This window comes from Malaya genurostris, chromosome 3 (assembly GCF_030247185.1).
Source record: "Malaya genurostris strain Urasoe2022 chromosome 3, Malgen_1.1, whole genome shotgun sequence".
Classification (NCBI taxonomy): domain Eukaryota; kingdom Metazoa; phylum Arthropoda; class Insecta; order Diptera; family Culicidae; genus Malaya; species Malaya genurostris.
The window spans coordinates 191,926,173-191,943,838 of NC_080572.1; the positions used below are offsets into that span (position 1 = coordinate 191,926,173).

Consider the following 17,666-nt stretch of genomic DNA (forward strand, 5'->3'; position numbering starts at 1 on the left):
GCCAGCAAATGCCTACGTCTACATATTTTTTTCCAGCTCACCATCTCACTTCGTCAACCCCACCCCATTGAGATAGATATATTTAAATGCCGGCCGGTTCAATGGAATTCTGAGGAAATTATTTTCTCTCTGCAATTCCAATTGGAACTATTGCACGCACACATGCACCTTCAATGTTACCCATCCGATACTGCGGTGTTCTGACAGGGAAAAAAAACACAGAACACTCCATGATGACATTTGGTGTGACTACACCGACTACACAAACATTAATTTATCGTTTCTGGAACCGTCCGTCCCTCACACCCAACGTTAATCCATCGACGTCCGATTCCGATAGTCTTCGGAAGCTTTTACACGATTTGTTTATGTACGCATTCGTTAGTAGTTGTCATAGTAAATATAATGAGGCAGGAAGGTTTATCTAGATTAAAATTAGCTTTTTATTTCCGCTATGCGAATATCGGTCTTAATTTATTTCATGATGATCTGTTTTATTTTTCACTATTGTACCCAACCATAGAATGTATACAGAATGATCCCTTCTTGAAAACCATCAAAGAAAAAATCAATTCCGAAAAAATTCATCCTCCCATTATCGTTGGAACCGTCCAAGGCAGGCTAGTTTGTGCACAACGATGACGTCTTTAATCTGAACAATTCAACAGCAACTCGAACCACTACAGCAACATACTGGGTGTGGATTATTCACTTTCAACTAATCAAAGAAGCGTAACACGAACACCACCGTGGCATCGTAGTTATGTTCCATCACAACATAGAGCGTACACACGGTTGCATATCGATCGATAAACCAGCCGCCCTTATCTGTGTTGGTTTGGAATTTATGTTGGGAGAGTAGACGCGCGCTCTCTCAGTGGAAATCGTCTTTTTTGTATTACTAATTATCGTTACTCAGTTTTCCAGAATCACAAGAGAGACTCTCGCTTCCGAATCTGCCGGGAGTATTACACATGGGGAAAGTGAGGTGTGATAGGTTTTCTGGGGGAGGAGGTGGGAAAATGCACATCCATGACGGTTTGGATGATTTAGTTTTTATGATTTATTCACACGCAGTAACAATATATTGTGGAAGCCTCTCAATAGTCTTTTACTAGTATAGTAACTTTGTCAATTCTCCTCCTTGTTATCAAGAAACTGTTCCTTATATTATTGTAGTTTTAGTTAGGTTTAGTCTAATTAACATTATTGTATTAGGAAAACATTTCGATTGGATTATTATAATCTGTTGATGCAAAAGATGAGAAGGTTTTATGTCTGTTGGAGAGAAAATTTGATAGAAATGAGTAAGCTTTTCCCTGCTCCTGCATAAACGAAGTAAACAAATAAACAAATAAACAAATAAAAACATAAAAAATATAAAATAATTGAAAAAAAAACAAAAGAAATAAAAAACAAAAAATAAAAAAATAAACAAATAAATAAATAAATAAACAAATAAACAAATAAACAAATAAACAAATAAACAAATAAACAAATAAATAAATAAACAAATAAACAAATAAACAAATAAACCAATAAACAAATAAACAAATAAACAAATGAACAAATAAACAAATAAACAAATAAACAAATAAACAAATAAACAAATAAACAAATAAACAAATAAACAAATAAACAAATGAACAAATAAACAAATAAACAAATAAACAAATAAACAAATAAACAAATAAACAAATAAACAAATAAACAAATAAACAAATAAACAAATAAACAAATAAACAAATAAACAAATAAACAAATAAACAAATAAACAAATAAACAAATAAACAAATAAACAAATAAACAAATAAACAAATAAACAAATAAACAAATAAACAAATGAACAAATAAACAAATAAACAAATAAACAAATAAACAAATAAACAAATGAACAAATAAACAAATAAACAAATAAACAAATAAACAAATAAACAAATAAACAAATAAACAAATAAACAAATAAACAAATAAACAAATAAACAAATAAACAAATAAACAAATAAACAAATAAACAAATAAACAAATAAACAAATAAACAAATAAACAAATAAACAAATAAACAAATAAACAAATAAACAAATAAACAAATAAACAAATAAACAAATAAACAAATAAACAAATAAACAAATAAACAAATAAACAAATAAACAAATAAACAAATAAACAAATAAACAAATAAACAAATAAACAAATAAACAAATAAACAAATAAACAAATAAACAAATAAACAAATAAACAAATAAACAAATAAACAAATAAACAAATAAACAAATAAACAAATAAACAAATAAACAAATAAACAAATAAACAAATAAACAAATAAACAAATAAACAAATAAACAAATAAACAAATAAACAAATAAACAAATAAACAAATAAACAAATAAACAAATAAACAAATAAACAAATAAACAAATAAACAAATAAACAAATAAACAAATAAACAAATAAACAAATAAACAAATAAACAAATAAACAAATAAACAAATAAACAAATAAACAAATAAACAAAAAAACAAATAAACAAATAAACAAAAAAAAAATAAACAAATAAACAAATACATAAATAAACAAATAAACTAATAATGGACAAGAAAGATTAACAAAAGAGAACCATTATGGAACCTTCGAGTAACGTTTTAACTAATGTGGATGACGTGGATTCTTCTTTAACATTCACTCTTTGTTGACAATTTCTTATATAAGTCGTAACTCCATTTCCAGTTGCAGTATGAAATTTCCCATGAGTCTACATCACTAAAAAGGCCTACGTCGTTTCTGAGACAACATAGTCTATACTTTAGGTATAATTTTGCTTCATGCCGCTATTCCAAGAACGGACAAGAGTGTTTTTGCGTTTGCAAAACTTTAAGGTCTTTATGAAAAGTAGTCGCTTAAACATTATATTATCATAAATATCATCAAACATCAAAATTTATCCATAGTGCTCTTTTAATCAGTAAAATCATTTTCCCTGTAAACAGTTTTAGTTGTAACTTCTTCATTTTTAATAAGCCACGAAACAAGCATCTTGTAGAAAGTTCGATATAATCTGTAGTATTTGTTCCGTGAAATCCAAATGTAAAACTGTTCAAATCGACATCTTGCACAGTCAAATTTAAAACAAATTTGAAACATTCTCTTTTGGCAAAGTTGCACAAGCTTTTACAAACAGTGCGAAAATGAATTCCAAAAAAGTTATTTCTAAAGCAACCAGTTTCACGTTTATTAAAATATGTGAAAAATTACTTATTTAGCACATCTATCAAATATGAAACCAATACTTCTCAACTATTTGTTATTTTAGAATGGTGAATAATATCATGTACAGGTTTTTAACGAAATATTAGATTAAGGGGAAGTTTTTATTTATTGTCATTTACTCGAGGATGAAATTAAATTTTACTTAATAAAAACATGAAATGTTAATAAATCATCAACAACAAAATTAGACATTTTGATGTTCAATATTGCGTCTACAAGAATGGTTTAAGGCTTTTCAGAAATCATGATTTTTCTGATGAAAATTACTAATACAAATTGCCAAGCTCCTGACTTATCCTTTTTTAACATAATTTGACATTAAATTTTTTTAATTATAATTTTACGACTCATCAAACTGTTTCCTTGCAACTTGAAGCCATGGAAATGATCCAAAAACAAAGCTTTTGGGTGTTTTTACTGAAGATGAATGATAATTTTGAGTGCCGAAAGCCACGGAGCAAACCCAGTCACCGTCAATACCGAAGCCCAATATTCACGGTTCCAAGGAGATTTTATGCATTTGATGAGACCAGAAGAACGAGTTCTACTATGAGTTGACCATGACTGGAAACTAGCGATAGGCTCGACCAAGCAATCTTGCTTCATGCCCACCTCACATTGCACGTGTCGTCAAAACTTAACAGTTCGGCTGAAAAGTTCGTATCGTTTAATAGAAACACACATTTTTTTGCCAAAATTCGTTTTTATTATTCAACATAATTGCCATCAGAGGCGATACAGCGATTATAGCGATCTTCCAACTTTTCGATACCATTTTTGTAGTACGATTTGTCCTTTGCCTCAAAATAGGCCTCAGTTTCAGCGATTACCTCTTCATTGCTTCTAAATTTTTTACCAGCGAGCATTCTCTTGAGGTCTGAGAACAAGAAAAGTCACTGGGAGCCAAATCTGGAGAATACGGTGGATGAGGGAGCAATTCGAAGCCCAATTCGTTCAATTTCAGCATGGCTTACATCGACTTGTGACACGGTGCATTGTCTTGATGAAACAAATTTTTTTTCTTCTTCAAATGAGGCCGTTTTTTTTTATTTCGTCCTTCAAACGCTCTAATAACGCTATATAATAGTCACTGTTGATGGTTTTTCCCTTTTCAAGGTAGTCGATGAAAATTATACCATGCGAATCCCAAAATACAGACGCCATAACCTTACCGGCCGATTGTTGAGTCTTTCCACGCTTTGGGTTCGGTTCATCGCGTGCAGTCCACTCAGCTGACTGTCGATTGGACTCCGGAGTGAAGTGATGGAGCCATGTTTCGTCCATTGTTATATATCGACGAAAAAATCGGTTTTATTTCGATATAACAGCTCCAAACACTGCTCAGAATCATCAATTCGTTGTTGTTTTTGATCGATTGTGAGCTCACGCGGCACCCATTTTGCACAAAGCTTTCTCATATCCAAATATTCGTGAATAATATGTCCAACGCGTTCCTTTGATATCTTTAGGGTGTCAGCTATCTCGATCAACTTCACTTTACGGTCATTGAAAATCATTTTGTGGATTTTTTTCACGTTTTCATCGGTAACAGCCTCTTTTGGACGTCCACTGCGTTCATCGTCTTCGGTGCTCATATGACCAGTACGAAATTTTGCAAACCACTTACGAATTGTTGCTTCGTCCGGTGCAGAGTCTGGATAACACTCATCAAGCCATTTTTTTGTATCGGCGGCACTTTTTTTCATCAAAAAGTAGTGTTTCATCAACACACGAAATTCCTTTTTTTTTTCTTTTTTTCACAATAACAAAAGTAGCTTCACTCAAAATGCTCAAATCTCACAAACTAATAATCAGACAGCTGTCAAATTTATACACGTATCTTTTGAAGGTTGGTACTAACTAAAAATGGTATGGATTTAATTCTAGTGGCGCCTTCTCATAGAAACGATACGAACTTTTCAGCCGATCTGTTACCAGCAAATGCTGAAATGGAAAGTGCTACCTTACCCACCATGCAGCCTAGGTATAGCACCTTCGGATTTCTATCGATTCTGACGACTGACGAATGACCATGTTGGACAACGACTCACGTCATACGAAGTATTGAAACTAACAAATTATTATTTAGCTGTTTGGTTACAAATGATCGGTTTGTACTAGGTACACAAAACTGTTTTTTTTTATTTCATGTTTCGTCCTTGACAGTTCAATTTTACTATGAAACCGCATCGTGCAAAATCGACACAGAAATATCAAATATTTTCAGTGATTGAGTGCTGTAGACATACGACACGGTTTGTTTGTTAGTAAAACAGACACTAACTAGGAATATCATGGATATTTTTAATTGAATCATATAAAAAAGACATATTTGTACATGTTTGTTTAAGACGGTCAATTTAATCATTCAATTTTTAACCAAATTGCTCTTATAATTGATTTTCTCACTTATAGCGAAATTGTTCATTCTTTGGAACAGATCAATATCTTTGTCATGAGCTGTGCTCATTCGGTGCATAAACGAGAGATGTGAGGACTGAGTGCGATACTTTTTTGTGGTCGACTGATCACCTACACATCTATGTAATTCCTTAAAAACTCTTCAATTCTCAGATACATGATAGTTCCCATAGTAGGAATTTGGCTCTTCTCCAGAAAAAAAAACCTTTATCGTCGGTTATGTCTCTAACATTACCCACTCATCTTTATTTCCCAATTTCGATATTATTCATGAATGTATTCCTTCTTAAAAAACGAACCATTTATTTCAAACAACACTTTTGTTATACTACGATTTTTCCATAGTTTTTAAAAAAAACCTGTTCCAATCCTTCTAGTGGTAATGCTTTTTTCATATAACACATGTTTACATAAATATCATTATGGAATACTTCTTCAACAGACTTTTATTTCAGTCTTGAATAAGAACAAGAACAAGGCACAAATCTCCAAATATCAAGGGGAACGTGCCATTTGAGCCAATTTGTTCTGATTCCTGAAGAACAAGAAAGTTTGTCGAGCATACTAGCATAACCTTTCCAATTTATAAAAAGTTTTGACTCAAGTTTACAGGAATTTATCGTTTTCTTTAGCATTTTCGCTTTACTTGACGGTTGCTCCGGAACCTGAAGTCACATCTTAACAAAAGTCATTTGTAGTGTATTTGGATATAAAATCATTCATTCGAGAGTTCATTCTAATCAGTCGTCTCTGAGAAAATGAAGAGAATTGTGCCCGGAACCGACTTCCGGTTTCGGAATTATATAGGGTTAAGTGTGTATGAAATTGCAAACCGTCATTCAGAGCGATAATGCAAAAACGTAAAAATCTTCTAAATTTGGCTCAAAATTATTTCAGTTTGTAGGTTGTGTAATACCGTTTTCGTTTATTGATCAGGGCAGCCCGAGAGCTGGCCCAGAGTCGCGCAAACAACTTTTGAGATGTTCGTTTTAGCAACCTTGGGTCGCTCTAGATCGGACTGCAATCGCGTAGTTTCGCTCTGAAGATTTTATCGGGTCGCACCACTACATCCATGCGAGTTTGTTTATTTTTTCTTTTTTTATGAGTTGTTGTTTAGGGTGCGTACCACATGTTCGTTTTATTCGGAGTCAGAGTCGCCCGCGTGTAAGTTTAAAAACGAAAACGGTATGAGTAATGATACATGACACTCGGCTTTCACAGTGATTGCATAGCCTTTCACTATGAGAAAGGCAAAAAACGTTTCAGTGTAAGCGATGACCTAATCATTCGAAGCAAATCTCTTTCCAGCAAGCTTTATTAATAAATCTAAGAACAGAAAATAGTCACTGGGAACTCACCAGGAGTATGGTGGATGCGGTAGCAATTCGAATTTCTATTCTTGGAACTTAGTCATCGTAACGAAAAGTCGTCGCTGTCGGAAAATGCGGCACGCACTCTGCAAAAAGTTTCTGCTAAATAGCATATACACTTCTTTTTTATGTATCTGCGATATCAGCTATCGTCTGAAACATCATTATTCGATTTTGTGTAACGAATGATGTTAATATGAGATGTTTTTCCAGAAAAAAAACACCCCCTTTCTTGGAGGACCAGAACATGGTGCATTATCGGTTTTTACACGACCATGTTTTAATTTAGCATACCAGTCAATAACCGTTGATTTGTTTGAAGCAGAACCCGGATAATTCTTATAAAGTCATTTCTTTGCTTGCACAATATTTCTTTTAATAAACATTGTTTAATCAAACATTTTTTGCCTTTCTCATATAGAAAGGTTATGCAAGGGAGCGGGTCATTTTTTTTTTTTCAAAAATACGTTTATTTCTTAAGGCAGTTTACATAAGTTTTTCTTCGCCGTAGCATCACTTTTACATAATATTCTTATCCTAATTTAATTCTAACATAGTCACAACGTTTTGCATTTATTAAAACATATTCTCTTATTACTTAAAAATCATCTTAGGTAACTCGTCATTAATTATGAAATCTACTCGGAAATATTATTTGAACCAAACGATTAACTTCTATAAATTATAAAATAAGCTGTTATTTTCAGACATTTTGTTAATAATTTCATAAACTGTTTCGAGTTTGTTTGTATCATTACATTATTTTTATTCTAATTTCGCTATTGGTTGAACTCATGGACGCAGCTGGGATCAGAACTAAGTCTTGAAAGGGGCCTTTATTAAATTGAAACTCCAGTTTTCTTTATGAAATGATAAACAAGTTTCATGTATGAAAGGTCACGACAAGCAAGAATGTCTCGAACTGGGACATTGGATAGTCTACCTTGGGTACGCAAAGAATTTATTAGTTGAGATCTGACATCACGATACTCCACGCATGTCCAAACGACATGATCAATATCCCGATAACCTTCTCCGCAAGCACAATGATTAGTCTCGGAGAGCCCAATTCGAAGGAGATGTGCATCTAACGTGTAGTGATTGGACATGAGTCTGGACATCACACGAATGAAATCTCTACTCACATCCAGTCCCCTGAACCATGCCTTTGTCGATATTTTCGGAATAATTGAGTGCATCCACCGACCCAGATCATCTTTATCCCAAGAAGCTTGCCAGCTGGCAAGTGTTCTTTGGCGAGACGAGCTATAGAATTCGTTGAAAGCAATTGGTCTCTCATAAATTTCACCCTCAATAGCACCACGTTTGGCTAAAATATCGGCTCTTTCATTGCCAGGAATGGAGCAATGAGCCGGGACCCAGACTATAGTGATTAGATAATTATTGTTCAATATGTCGTTCAGGCACTGTTTTATTTTGCCCAGGAAAAACGGTTCAGTCTTGCCAGTCATGTTTGAGCGAATGACTTCAATTGCACTCAGACTATCTGTGAAGAGGAAATAATGGTTTGGAATTAATGTGACGATTACACTCAAACTATATTGAACTGCTGCTAGCTCTGCTATATAAACAGATGCAGGTTCTTGAAGCCTAAATGAGGCCGAAACATTATTGTTGAACATACCAAACCCTGTCGCTTCTTCAATTCGCGATCCGTCCGTGTAAAACATTTTCTCAGAGTCAATATGCCTGAACTTACTTGAAAATATTTTTGGGATTTCCGTCGAACGTAGATGATCCGGGATTCCACGCACTTCGCGCTGCATGGATGTATCGAAAAATAAAGTTGAGTCAGGGACATTTAGGAGGCTGACACGGATAGGAATATATCTTGAAGGGTTGATTTCCTGTGACATATGGTTAAAATATACTGTCATGAATTTTGTTTGAGATCGAAGCTCGACTAGTCGTTCGAAATTATTAATTACCATGGGATTCAGCACCTCACATCTTATTAGCAGGCGTGATGAAAGCTCCCAAAATCGATCTTTTAATGGAAGAACTCCCGCCAGAACTTCAAGACTCATTGTATGTGTCGAATGCATGCACCCTAAAGCAATTCGCAAACAACGATACTGAATTCGCTCCAGTTTGATAATATGAGAGTTTGCAGCGGAACGAAAGCAAACGCATCCATATTCCATCACTGAAAGTATCGTTGTCTGATACAATTTTATTAGATCTTCCGGATGAGCACCCCACCAAGATCCTGTTATTGTTCGAAGAAAATTTACTCTTTGTTGGCATTTTGTTATCAGAAACCTAATGTGTCCTCCCCACGTGCATTTGGAATCGAACCACACCCCGAGGTATTTAAAAGTTAAAACCTGTTGGATCATTCTTCCCATCATATGGAGCTGAAGCTGCGCGGGATCATGCTTTCTTGAAAAGACGACTAACTCTGTTTTCTCCGCAGAGAATTCGATACCAAGATGAACAGCCCAATCGGACAAGTTATCTAAGGTATCTTGCAATGGTTTATGCAGATCAATAGCTTTGGGTCCAGTAACTGAAACCACGCCATCATCTGCCAATTGTCTTAGTGTACATGGGGTTACTAGACAGCTGTCAATGTCATTTACGTAAAAATTATAGAGGAGCGGACTGAGGCATGAGCCTTGCGGGAGACCCATGTAACTATTTCTGAGTGTTGCCAAATCGCCATGTGAAAAATGCATGTGTTTCTCTGACAAAAGGTTGTGCAAATAATTATTTATAACCGCTGGGAGTCCATTTTGGTGAAGCTTGTCTGAAAGAACATCAATGGAAACTGAATCAAATGCTCCTTTAATGTCTAAAAATACAGATGCCATTTGTTGCTTTTGAGCGAAGGCAATTTGGATGTCAGACGAAAGTAATGCAAGGCAATCATTCGTCCCTTTATTTCTACGGAAGCCAAACTGAGTATCTGACAACAAACCGTTCGTCTCGACCCAAGTGTCGAGACGTCGTAGAATAATTTTTTCGAACAATTTTCTGATGCAGGACAACATCGCAATGGGTCTATATGAGTTGTGATTGGAAGCTGGTTTCCCCGGTTTTTGAATGGCGATAACTTTCACTTGTCTCCAGTCAGGTGGAACAATATTTTGCCCAAGAAACTTGTTGAACAATTCCAACAAACGTCTTTTTGCGAGGTTGGGCAGATTCTTCACCAAGTTGAATTTAATTCTGTCCAACCCTGGAGCGTTATTGTTACAAGACAAGAGTGCTATAGAAAATTCCATCATTGAAAATGGGTTATTAATAAAACCATTATTTGGAGGAGATTCCCGTATAATGCTCTGCGTAGGAACAGAATCTGGGCAAACTTTCCTAGCAAAGTCAAATATCCATCGGTTCGAGTATTCATCACTCTCATTGCCCACGTTACGATTCCTCATTCGTCTGGCCGTGTTCCAAAGAGTGCTCATTGAGGTATCTCTTGACAAACCTTCGACAAAATGTCTCCAATAGCTACATTTTTTGGCTCGAAGTATGCTCTTGTACTTGGTTTCTAAAACCATAAGTTTTTCAAAATTCTGAGGAGTTCCTCCTCCCCGTTTTAGAAACGTCTTGCAAGCATTTTGTTTTGCGAGTTTAGCCTCTGAGCACTCTTTGTCCCACCAGGGGTTGGGAGGCCTTCTGTTAGTCGTTGGCCCAGGAAAGCGTTTAGTTTGGGATTGTTCTGCTGCCTCCAGAATCGAACAAATGAGGAAGTCATATTCTTCAAGTGGAGGGAGCTCTTCCATTGAATTCAAAATACTAGAGATACTACTTTGGTATTTAATCCAGTCGATATTTTTTGTCAAATCATATGGAATACTAGCGGAAGTAGCAATGCAATTGCTACTGCTAATTGAGATGATGATTGGTAAATGATCGCTACCGTGTAAATCAGGCAGTATTTTCCAGGTGCAATCTAGTCGAATTGATGTTGAGCAAAGAGATAGATCTAATGCACTTGGGCGTGCCGGAGGTCTTGGGATCCGTGTCATGCTACCCATATTTAATACCGTCATGCTAAAATTGTCACAAATGTTTTGTATTAAAGATGATCTGCTATCATTGTAAACGGAACCTCACATAATACCGTGCGAATTTAAATCCCCCAGAATCAATCGTGGTGCAGGAAGGGCTTCAACCATTTCATTAAGCTGTTGCTGTCCAACTTGTGCTTTTGGAGGAATATAAACCGAAGCTATGCAAATATCTTTGCCTTTAATGTTTATTTGGCAAGCAACAACTTCTATACTAGAAGTTGAAGGGATGTTTAATCTATAAAAGGAATAGCATTTCTTAATTCCCAAAAGCACTCCACCATACGGAGAGTCTCTATCGAGACGTATAATGTTAAAATCATTAAAATTTAAAGCTATGTTTGAAGTAAGCCATGTTTCGCATAAAGCAAATACATCACATTTTTGACTATGCAATAATATTTTAAATGAATCAAGTTTTGGCATGATGCTTCGACAATTCCACTGCAGGACAGTGATTGTATCATTTGCGACGGGTGATAAATTATCCATCAAAAGATACAAAACCTGAGACAATTGGCCATTGAGCTGATAACTGCTTCAAAAAGGTTCTAGCTATTGGAAGGAATGCCATTATGAGGGTCTTTAAGGGTTCAGATATATTGAATGCTGAGAAAATCCATTCAACAATTTCCGAAAACTTCAGTAATCCTGTTGGTGGCTGTGAAATGGAGCCCACTGGATTATTATCTTTTTCTGTACTAGATCCTGGATTGGTTTGTGAATTTGACAAACCAGGAGGCACAGTCTTTGGTTTTGACTTTTTTTGTTTAACACGGGGATCTTTTTTTGAAGATGAAATTTTAGGTGTCTTTTTTGGTAATTTGGAGGAAGACTTCTTTCTCTTAACTGACCCTTGGGTAGTGATAAACGAATTACCTTCACTATTTTCGTCAGAGTCAGAGTCCTCTGGTTCCTCTAGATTTGAAAACCCGTTTTCGGTTTCCAAAGGGGGGACATCAATGACCGTTTTAAGCATTTCTGCATATGTGCGCTTAGACCGTGCTTTTAAAGAAAGCTTAATTTTGTCTTTGTGCACTTTAAATGCAGTGCATACTGAAATATCATCATGAGGACTATTCCCACAATAAATACATTTTTCAATTTCCTTGTTGCAATCATTATCTTTATGAGGCCCTTCACACTTAATACATTTTGGTTTATTACTACAGTAAAAAGCTGTGTGGCCGAATTTTTTACAGTTCGTACAATTCATTACATTTGGAACAAAAAGCCGAACAGGGAGGCGAATTTTATCGACATAGACATGGGACGGCAACGCAGACCCGGCAAATGTCACTCGAAACGAGTCTGATGGGCGATAAACTTTTTTTTCCTCTTCATGAACTACTGAGTACAGTTGTTTGCACTCCAGTATTTTCACACCCTCAAGCATAGAGTTCTTGAAACGACCAACACCATGCTTGAGTAAATCATCTACCGAAAGACTCGCTTCGGTAACAACACCGTCAATTTCGACATCTTTGGAGGGTATGTAAACTTTATACTCTTTATTGAAATGTTCCGAAGAGACAATATCATTCGCGTGTTTCAAATTATTTACCACAACACGAATTTTATCGTTATTTACTTTTATGATCTTTTTGATTGAAGAGTATCGTGATGTCAAACCTTTATTAATTTGAAAAATGTTTAATGGCTTTGATATACGTCTAAAAAAGACTATCCAAGGCCCAGAAGAGCTCTCCTGATATTTTTTCGTTCGTGGGGGTATCGGATTCATGCTAGGATTTACGTCCATGGATTCATCCATTACATTAAAATTTTCAACTAAACTTTAAAATAAAATTTGAAACCAACACTACACAGTACTCAATCAAAAGGAAAAGAAAAAACTTCTACCTTGAAATTGTTGTCTATCTCCGTTGCACTGCCGTGTAGATCCTCGCTGCTCTAGATGTTCTTGTTGGATGTATCTGGACGTTGATACAATGCTGAAGCTCACTGTAGCGATAGAATATGATGTGATGCTACTGCTACCTGACATCCAGCACCACTCGAATTCCGATTTGCTTTCGTCTTCGCCAGCTGTAACCAGCGCAGGTCACCGGTGTATACCTGCGTGTTGTATGGCAGTGGAAAGACCGAGTTGTCTTGTCTCCTTCTTCCTAGTGCTCCGCACCGATATGCTTCTGCACCGAAGTGCCTTCGCACCGGTGTGCCTTTGCACTCTCCTGCTTCTATGTGCCTTTGCACTCTTCCTCTTCGATGTGCCTTTGCACTCTCCTGCTCAGCACTTGTGGCTGTATATTGCGGCCTGGGTAGAGTTTGGGAAACGCCCTTTGTTGTTTCCTTCACCAGCTTGGCCCAGCACTAGGGCTCTCTTATGCAGCACGACTATACGTTTTAACGGCTGCTGCCAACAGGTCTCTACCTGTAGTTCAACCGTTGTCGTATTTAACGCGTGTAAACCAACCAGCGTTATTAAACTGTACGCTTCTATACACAACCTTCTCGGTTGAACGGCTATTACTGAATGAGCGGGTCATTTCGCATAAAACCATTTCGCCGAAAGTCGTTTCGCCGAATGCCATTTCGCCGAAAGTCGTTTCGCCGAATAGATCATTACGCCGAATGTCGTTTCACCGAAAGGGTCATTTCGCCGAAAGGGTCATTTTACGGAAAGGGTCATGTTTCCTGTATGTTATGTCTCCTGTGTAACTGATGTGGCGCAGCCACATAACCGAAGCCAAAATCGCTCGGCAGCACAAAGCCGCCGAGCCGACGCCAGCTGAGTTGGCCGCCGACCCGCCGTCGGAAGCGGCGGCCTCTTGCATACAAACCTAAAACCGCCTCGTTTGCCCGGTCTACTCAAAACTAGGTTTCTTTGCTTTTCAAAACGATGTGGCGTAGCCGCATTAGATATTTTTTTCATTTTCACGGAAAATACCACATACATTTGCCTGGTAGATACACCTATGCAATTGCTTTGATGCTTAGTAGCTATTAGTCAACAAGTTTTCTAAGGAACTCCGTTCTGAGATTCATGAATCAATCTTTATTCAAGAGTACAAGAATCAATTTTTATTCAAGAAGTACAATTGTAGGTCAACAAAACGGGCGTTAACGCTATCGTCATTCATTTGTCTTTATTTTAAATCAATTCTAATTACGATTTCAAGACAATTTCAGAATTCGGCGAAATGACCCATTCAGCCGAAATGGCTTTCGGCGAAATGGCTTTCGGCGAAATGGCATTCGGCGAAGTGGCTCATTCGGCGAAATAACCCTTTCGACGAAATGGCTTTCGGCGGAACGGCTTTCGGCGAAATGACCCTGATCCGTTATGCAATCACTGTGGAAACCGACTTTTGAACCGAGGCTCGGAGGGCCGATTGTCATATACCATTCGACTCAGCTCGTCAAGTACGCAAAATTTCTGTATATATAATATATATATATATATATATATATATATATATATATATATATATATATATATATATATATATATATATATATATATATATATATATATATATATATATATATATATATATATATATATATATATATATATATATATATATATATATATATATATGTGTGTGTGAGTGTGTGTGTAACATTTTATTGCACTCACTTCACTCACTGGCTGAACCGATTTTCATGAACTTAGATTTAAATGAAGGGTCTTGCAACCCCACACAAAATTCCTGAGTTTTATTCGAATCCGACTTCCGGTTCCGGAATTATATGGTAAAGTGTTTTAAAAATTGGATACCGTCACTAGAAGCGGCGAAACAAAACACGCAAAAAATGCCTTAACTTGCCTCGAAACTATTCCAATCGGTAACCATTATCAATAGACAAAGAAAACAACTCGATTCCGGCTATGCTGGTTCTCATTTTCTGATTCCGGAAGCACCGGTTTTTAAACTTGCCTCAACACTTTTCCAATCGGTAGTCATTGTCAGTAGACGGCCAAACATTAATTCGGTTTTCCGTGTTCTTAGATCTTTGATGAACGACCGGAGCCTGTAACCATAGACTCCAAAACGGATTCCAGTCGATTTTCTCGAATGAACTTCGCTTATACCGGTTCCCAGATTCCGGTTTCGGAAGTACCTCTTTTCGTTTCCTCAGAGATGGCATAACCGACTCTGTAGGTTATACTTGTTTATGATGGTCAATGAGATATGAGAAAGGCATCATTACACAACTAGGTGGATTGAAACATTGTTTTTAATTTTCCAAAAGTAACATCATTGGAAGCACTATGTCATGAAACTTTAACAGATGATAACTAAAGGACAGCCAATTGAACGCTAATATTTTCATTTTGTGACGTCATATGTCTCTTAGATCTATCAGGACTTATTGACCGACGTGTTTTTGCTGGCTTGCTCATTGTACACTGCCTGAGTAGTATGAATACAAGTTAAAATCGAAATTCATTGCATCACAGTATTGTTCATTAATGTTCATAACAATCGCGTGATGTGTTTTAACGATTTGACACACATTGTTATTTCCAGCAGGTATTTTGCAATGACAACTATTTTACCAGGCGTTTCTGAATATGCGTAAATCTTGCAGGAACAATCTCGACATGATGCCGAGATTTAATCGATGGAATATCATTATCACAAAGCCGTAGCCTATTATTTGTCGCTGTCTTCTATTTCATAAATAGAAAATCCGTCGTCGTCTCTCGTCGGCACGGGAAGCTATGCTGTGCTATGCTTCGTGCGGCACAAAGCCGATTATTTAGACGCGGATGACGCGGAGAAGATGGTCATGGTGCTGAATTTCCACATTCTTATCATACACACGTACACACATCGTTTCACCACTTACTGCTCGCGGCGTCTCTTCGCGTCTGTCGAGATTATGATGCCGATGATGGTGGTGTAAACTTTGCAAAGATCAACGTCGCAGAAACCAAAGCTAACGCGTAATCGCGATAATTGAGAGGTGGCCGCAGACTAAAAAAACATACACACACATTGCTATGATGGAATTTCGACGATAGCGACAGAAACGGGATATGGAGGGTGTTTTGTTGATACAGGAGAGCCCTTCAGGACTAATCCAAGTTGTATGGTATTGCGATATTGTAGTTAAAAAGTGGAATGCGGTTAGATAGACACAAATTCCACTAATGGTATTCAAGGACAAATATAACAAGTTGACGAACGAAAGTGATCATTTGCTTGAAACTTTAATTGCATAATACTAGGCTACATAACTTGGCATAAGTCGGTTCAGTCTTGCTAATGTAATTTTAGTTGTACTTCTTCAATTTACTGTAGCTGTATCCGAAGCCTCCACCGATTCCACCACCGAAACCACCTTCCTGTCCGCCCTGTCCACCGCCGCTGGCATGTCCAATGTTCTTGACCTTGGCTTCGAATCCGTTCTTGCTATCGGCGTAGTATTCGACAATACGCTTGGTTCCGTCGGCTTCGTCGAGTGTGTACTCACCCTTGACGACATCTCCGTCACGCACCTCCCATTGGCTCTTGTGATCACCGGTGTGGTAGTCCTTCACTCCGTACTCGTACTTATATTTCGGGTACGAGTAGTATTCCTACGGATCGAGCAGTATTTCAATCTTTGAAAAAAAAAACTGATCCATGTAGCGTTACGAGAGAACTCACCTCGCCTCCTCCGATTCCACCACCACTGCTGCTGCCACCAAAACCGCCGCCAAATCCACCACCAATTTCACCGCCAAATCCGCCGCCGATGCCACCTTCGCCGCCACCGCCGCCGTACCACTTGTATGGGATGTGTTTAACCTCGTTGATGAATCCGTAGTGCTCGTAGGCCAAAGCTGCACCCACTAGGGCAAAGGTTATAACGACGAACTTGATCATTCTTTCTGCTAATCTTCACACTGCAAAATGTGTTTTACATAGAACAACACAACTCCACTAACTGATGACTTGTTGATAGAATCACTGCGTATTTATGGTAAAAATTCGATCAAGTTTACTTAACATGTATCAAGGTCATCGAGCGGAATTGCTATGAGGTAAAACTATGTTCAAATTTCACCACCCTCGCCAAGGTCGATCATGCAAAGTACCTACCGGCAAGGTTCTAGTAAGCAAACGATTTGTTTTGAAGGGGTGATTTACGGTGTTAGTCCGGGAGCGGGGCGGGGCGGGGCGGGTCACGCATCACTAGTACTAATCCAAGGCGCGCCGGGTCGGTTTATCGAACAGAACGCGTGTCGGCGCAGGCCAGATAGTGATCGCAATTTGTTCGGAAAGTCAACGAACCAATAAAACTTCCAATAATTTATGCACAAATAGTTCTACCATTCACACCCTCTTTGATAGATGGTAAACTTAACTATCGATTAAGTTATTACGGGCTAGATATAAATAGTTTGCGCAACCCTAGGAAAAGTGCCAGTATCATTTTCGCATCGCTACATGCTGGATGGAAAATGCACTGGCGGCAATGGTCAAACAGAAACTCGGTGAAAATAGCGTTTGGTTGGAATCGATTTTGCAGTGACCTAATGAGCCCTCCCAAACATGTACCGTACCTTACCGTACCGTAGGAGTAACATGGGTAGACAACGATGGAAAGC

General features: G+C 37.2%; 2 protein-coding genes across 11 annotated transcripts in view; both read right to left on the reverse strand.

The window, feature by feature from the left end:
• Positions 1–17,666, reverse strand: part of LOC131439125 (protein alan shepard) — a 553,131-nt gene that overhangs the window by 460,034 nt on the left and 75,431 nt on the right. The gene's annotated exons all lie outside the window — the stretch shown is intronic.
• LOC131439128 (adult-specific cuticular protein ACP-20-like) lies at positions 16,259–17,073 on the reverse strand. Its single transcript, XM_058609787.1, has 2 exons — positions 16,723–17,073; positions 16,259–16,652 (listed from the first exon to the last, which is right to left on the reverse strand). Exons 1-2 carry the CDS (start codon positions 16,939–16,941, stop codon positions 16,347–16,349), a joined length of 525 nt encoding a protein of 174 aa, XP_058465770.1. The 5' UTR covers positions 16,942–17,073; the 3' UTR covers positions 16,259–16,346.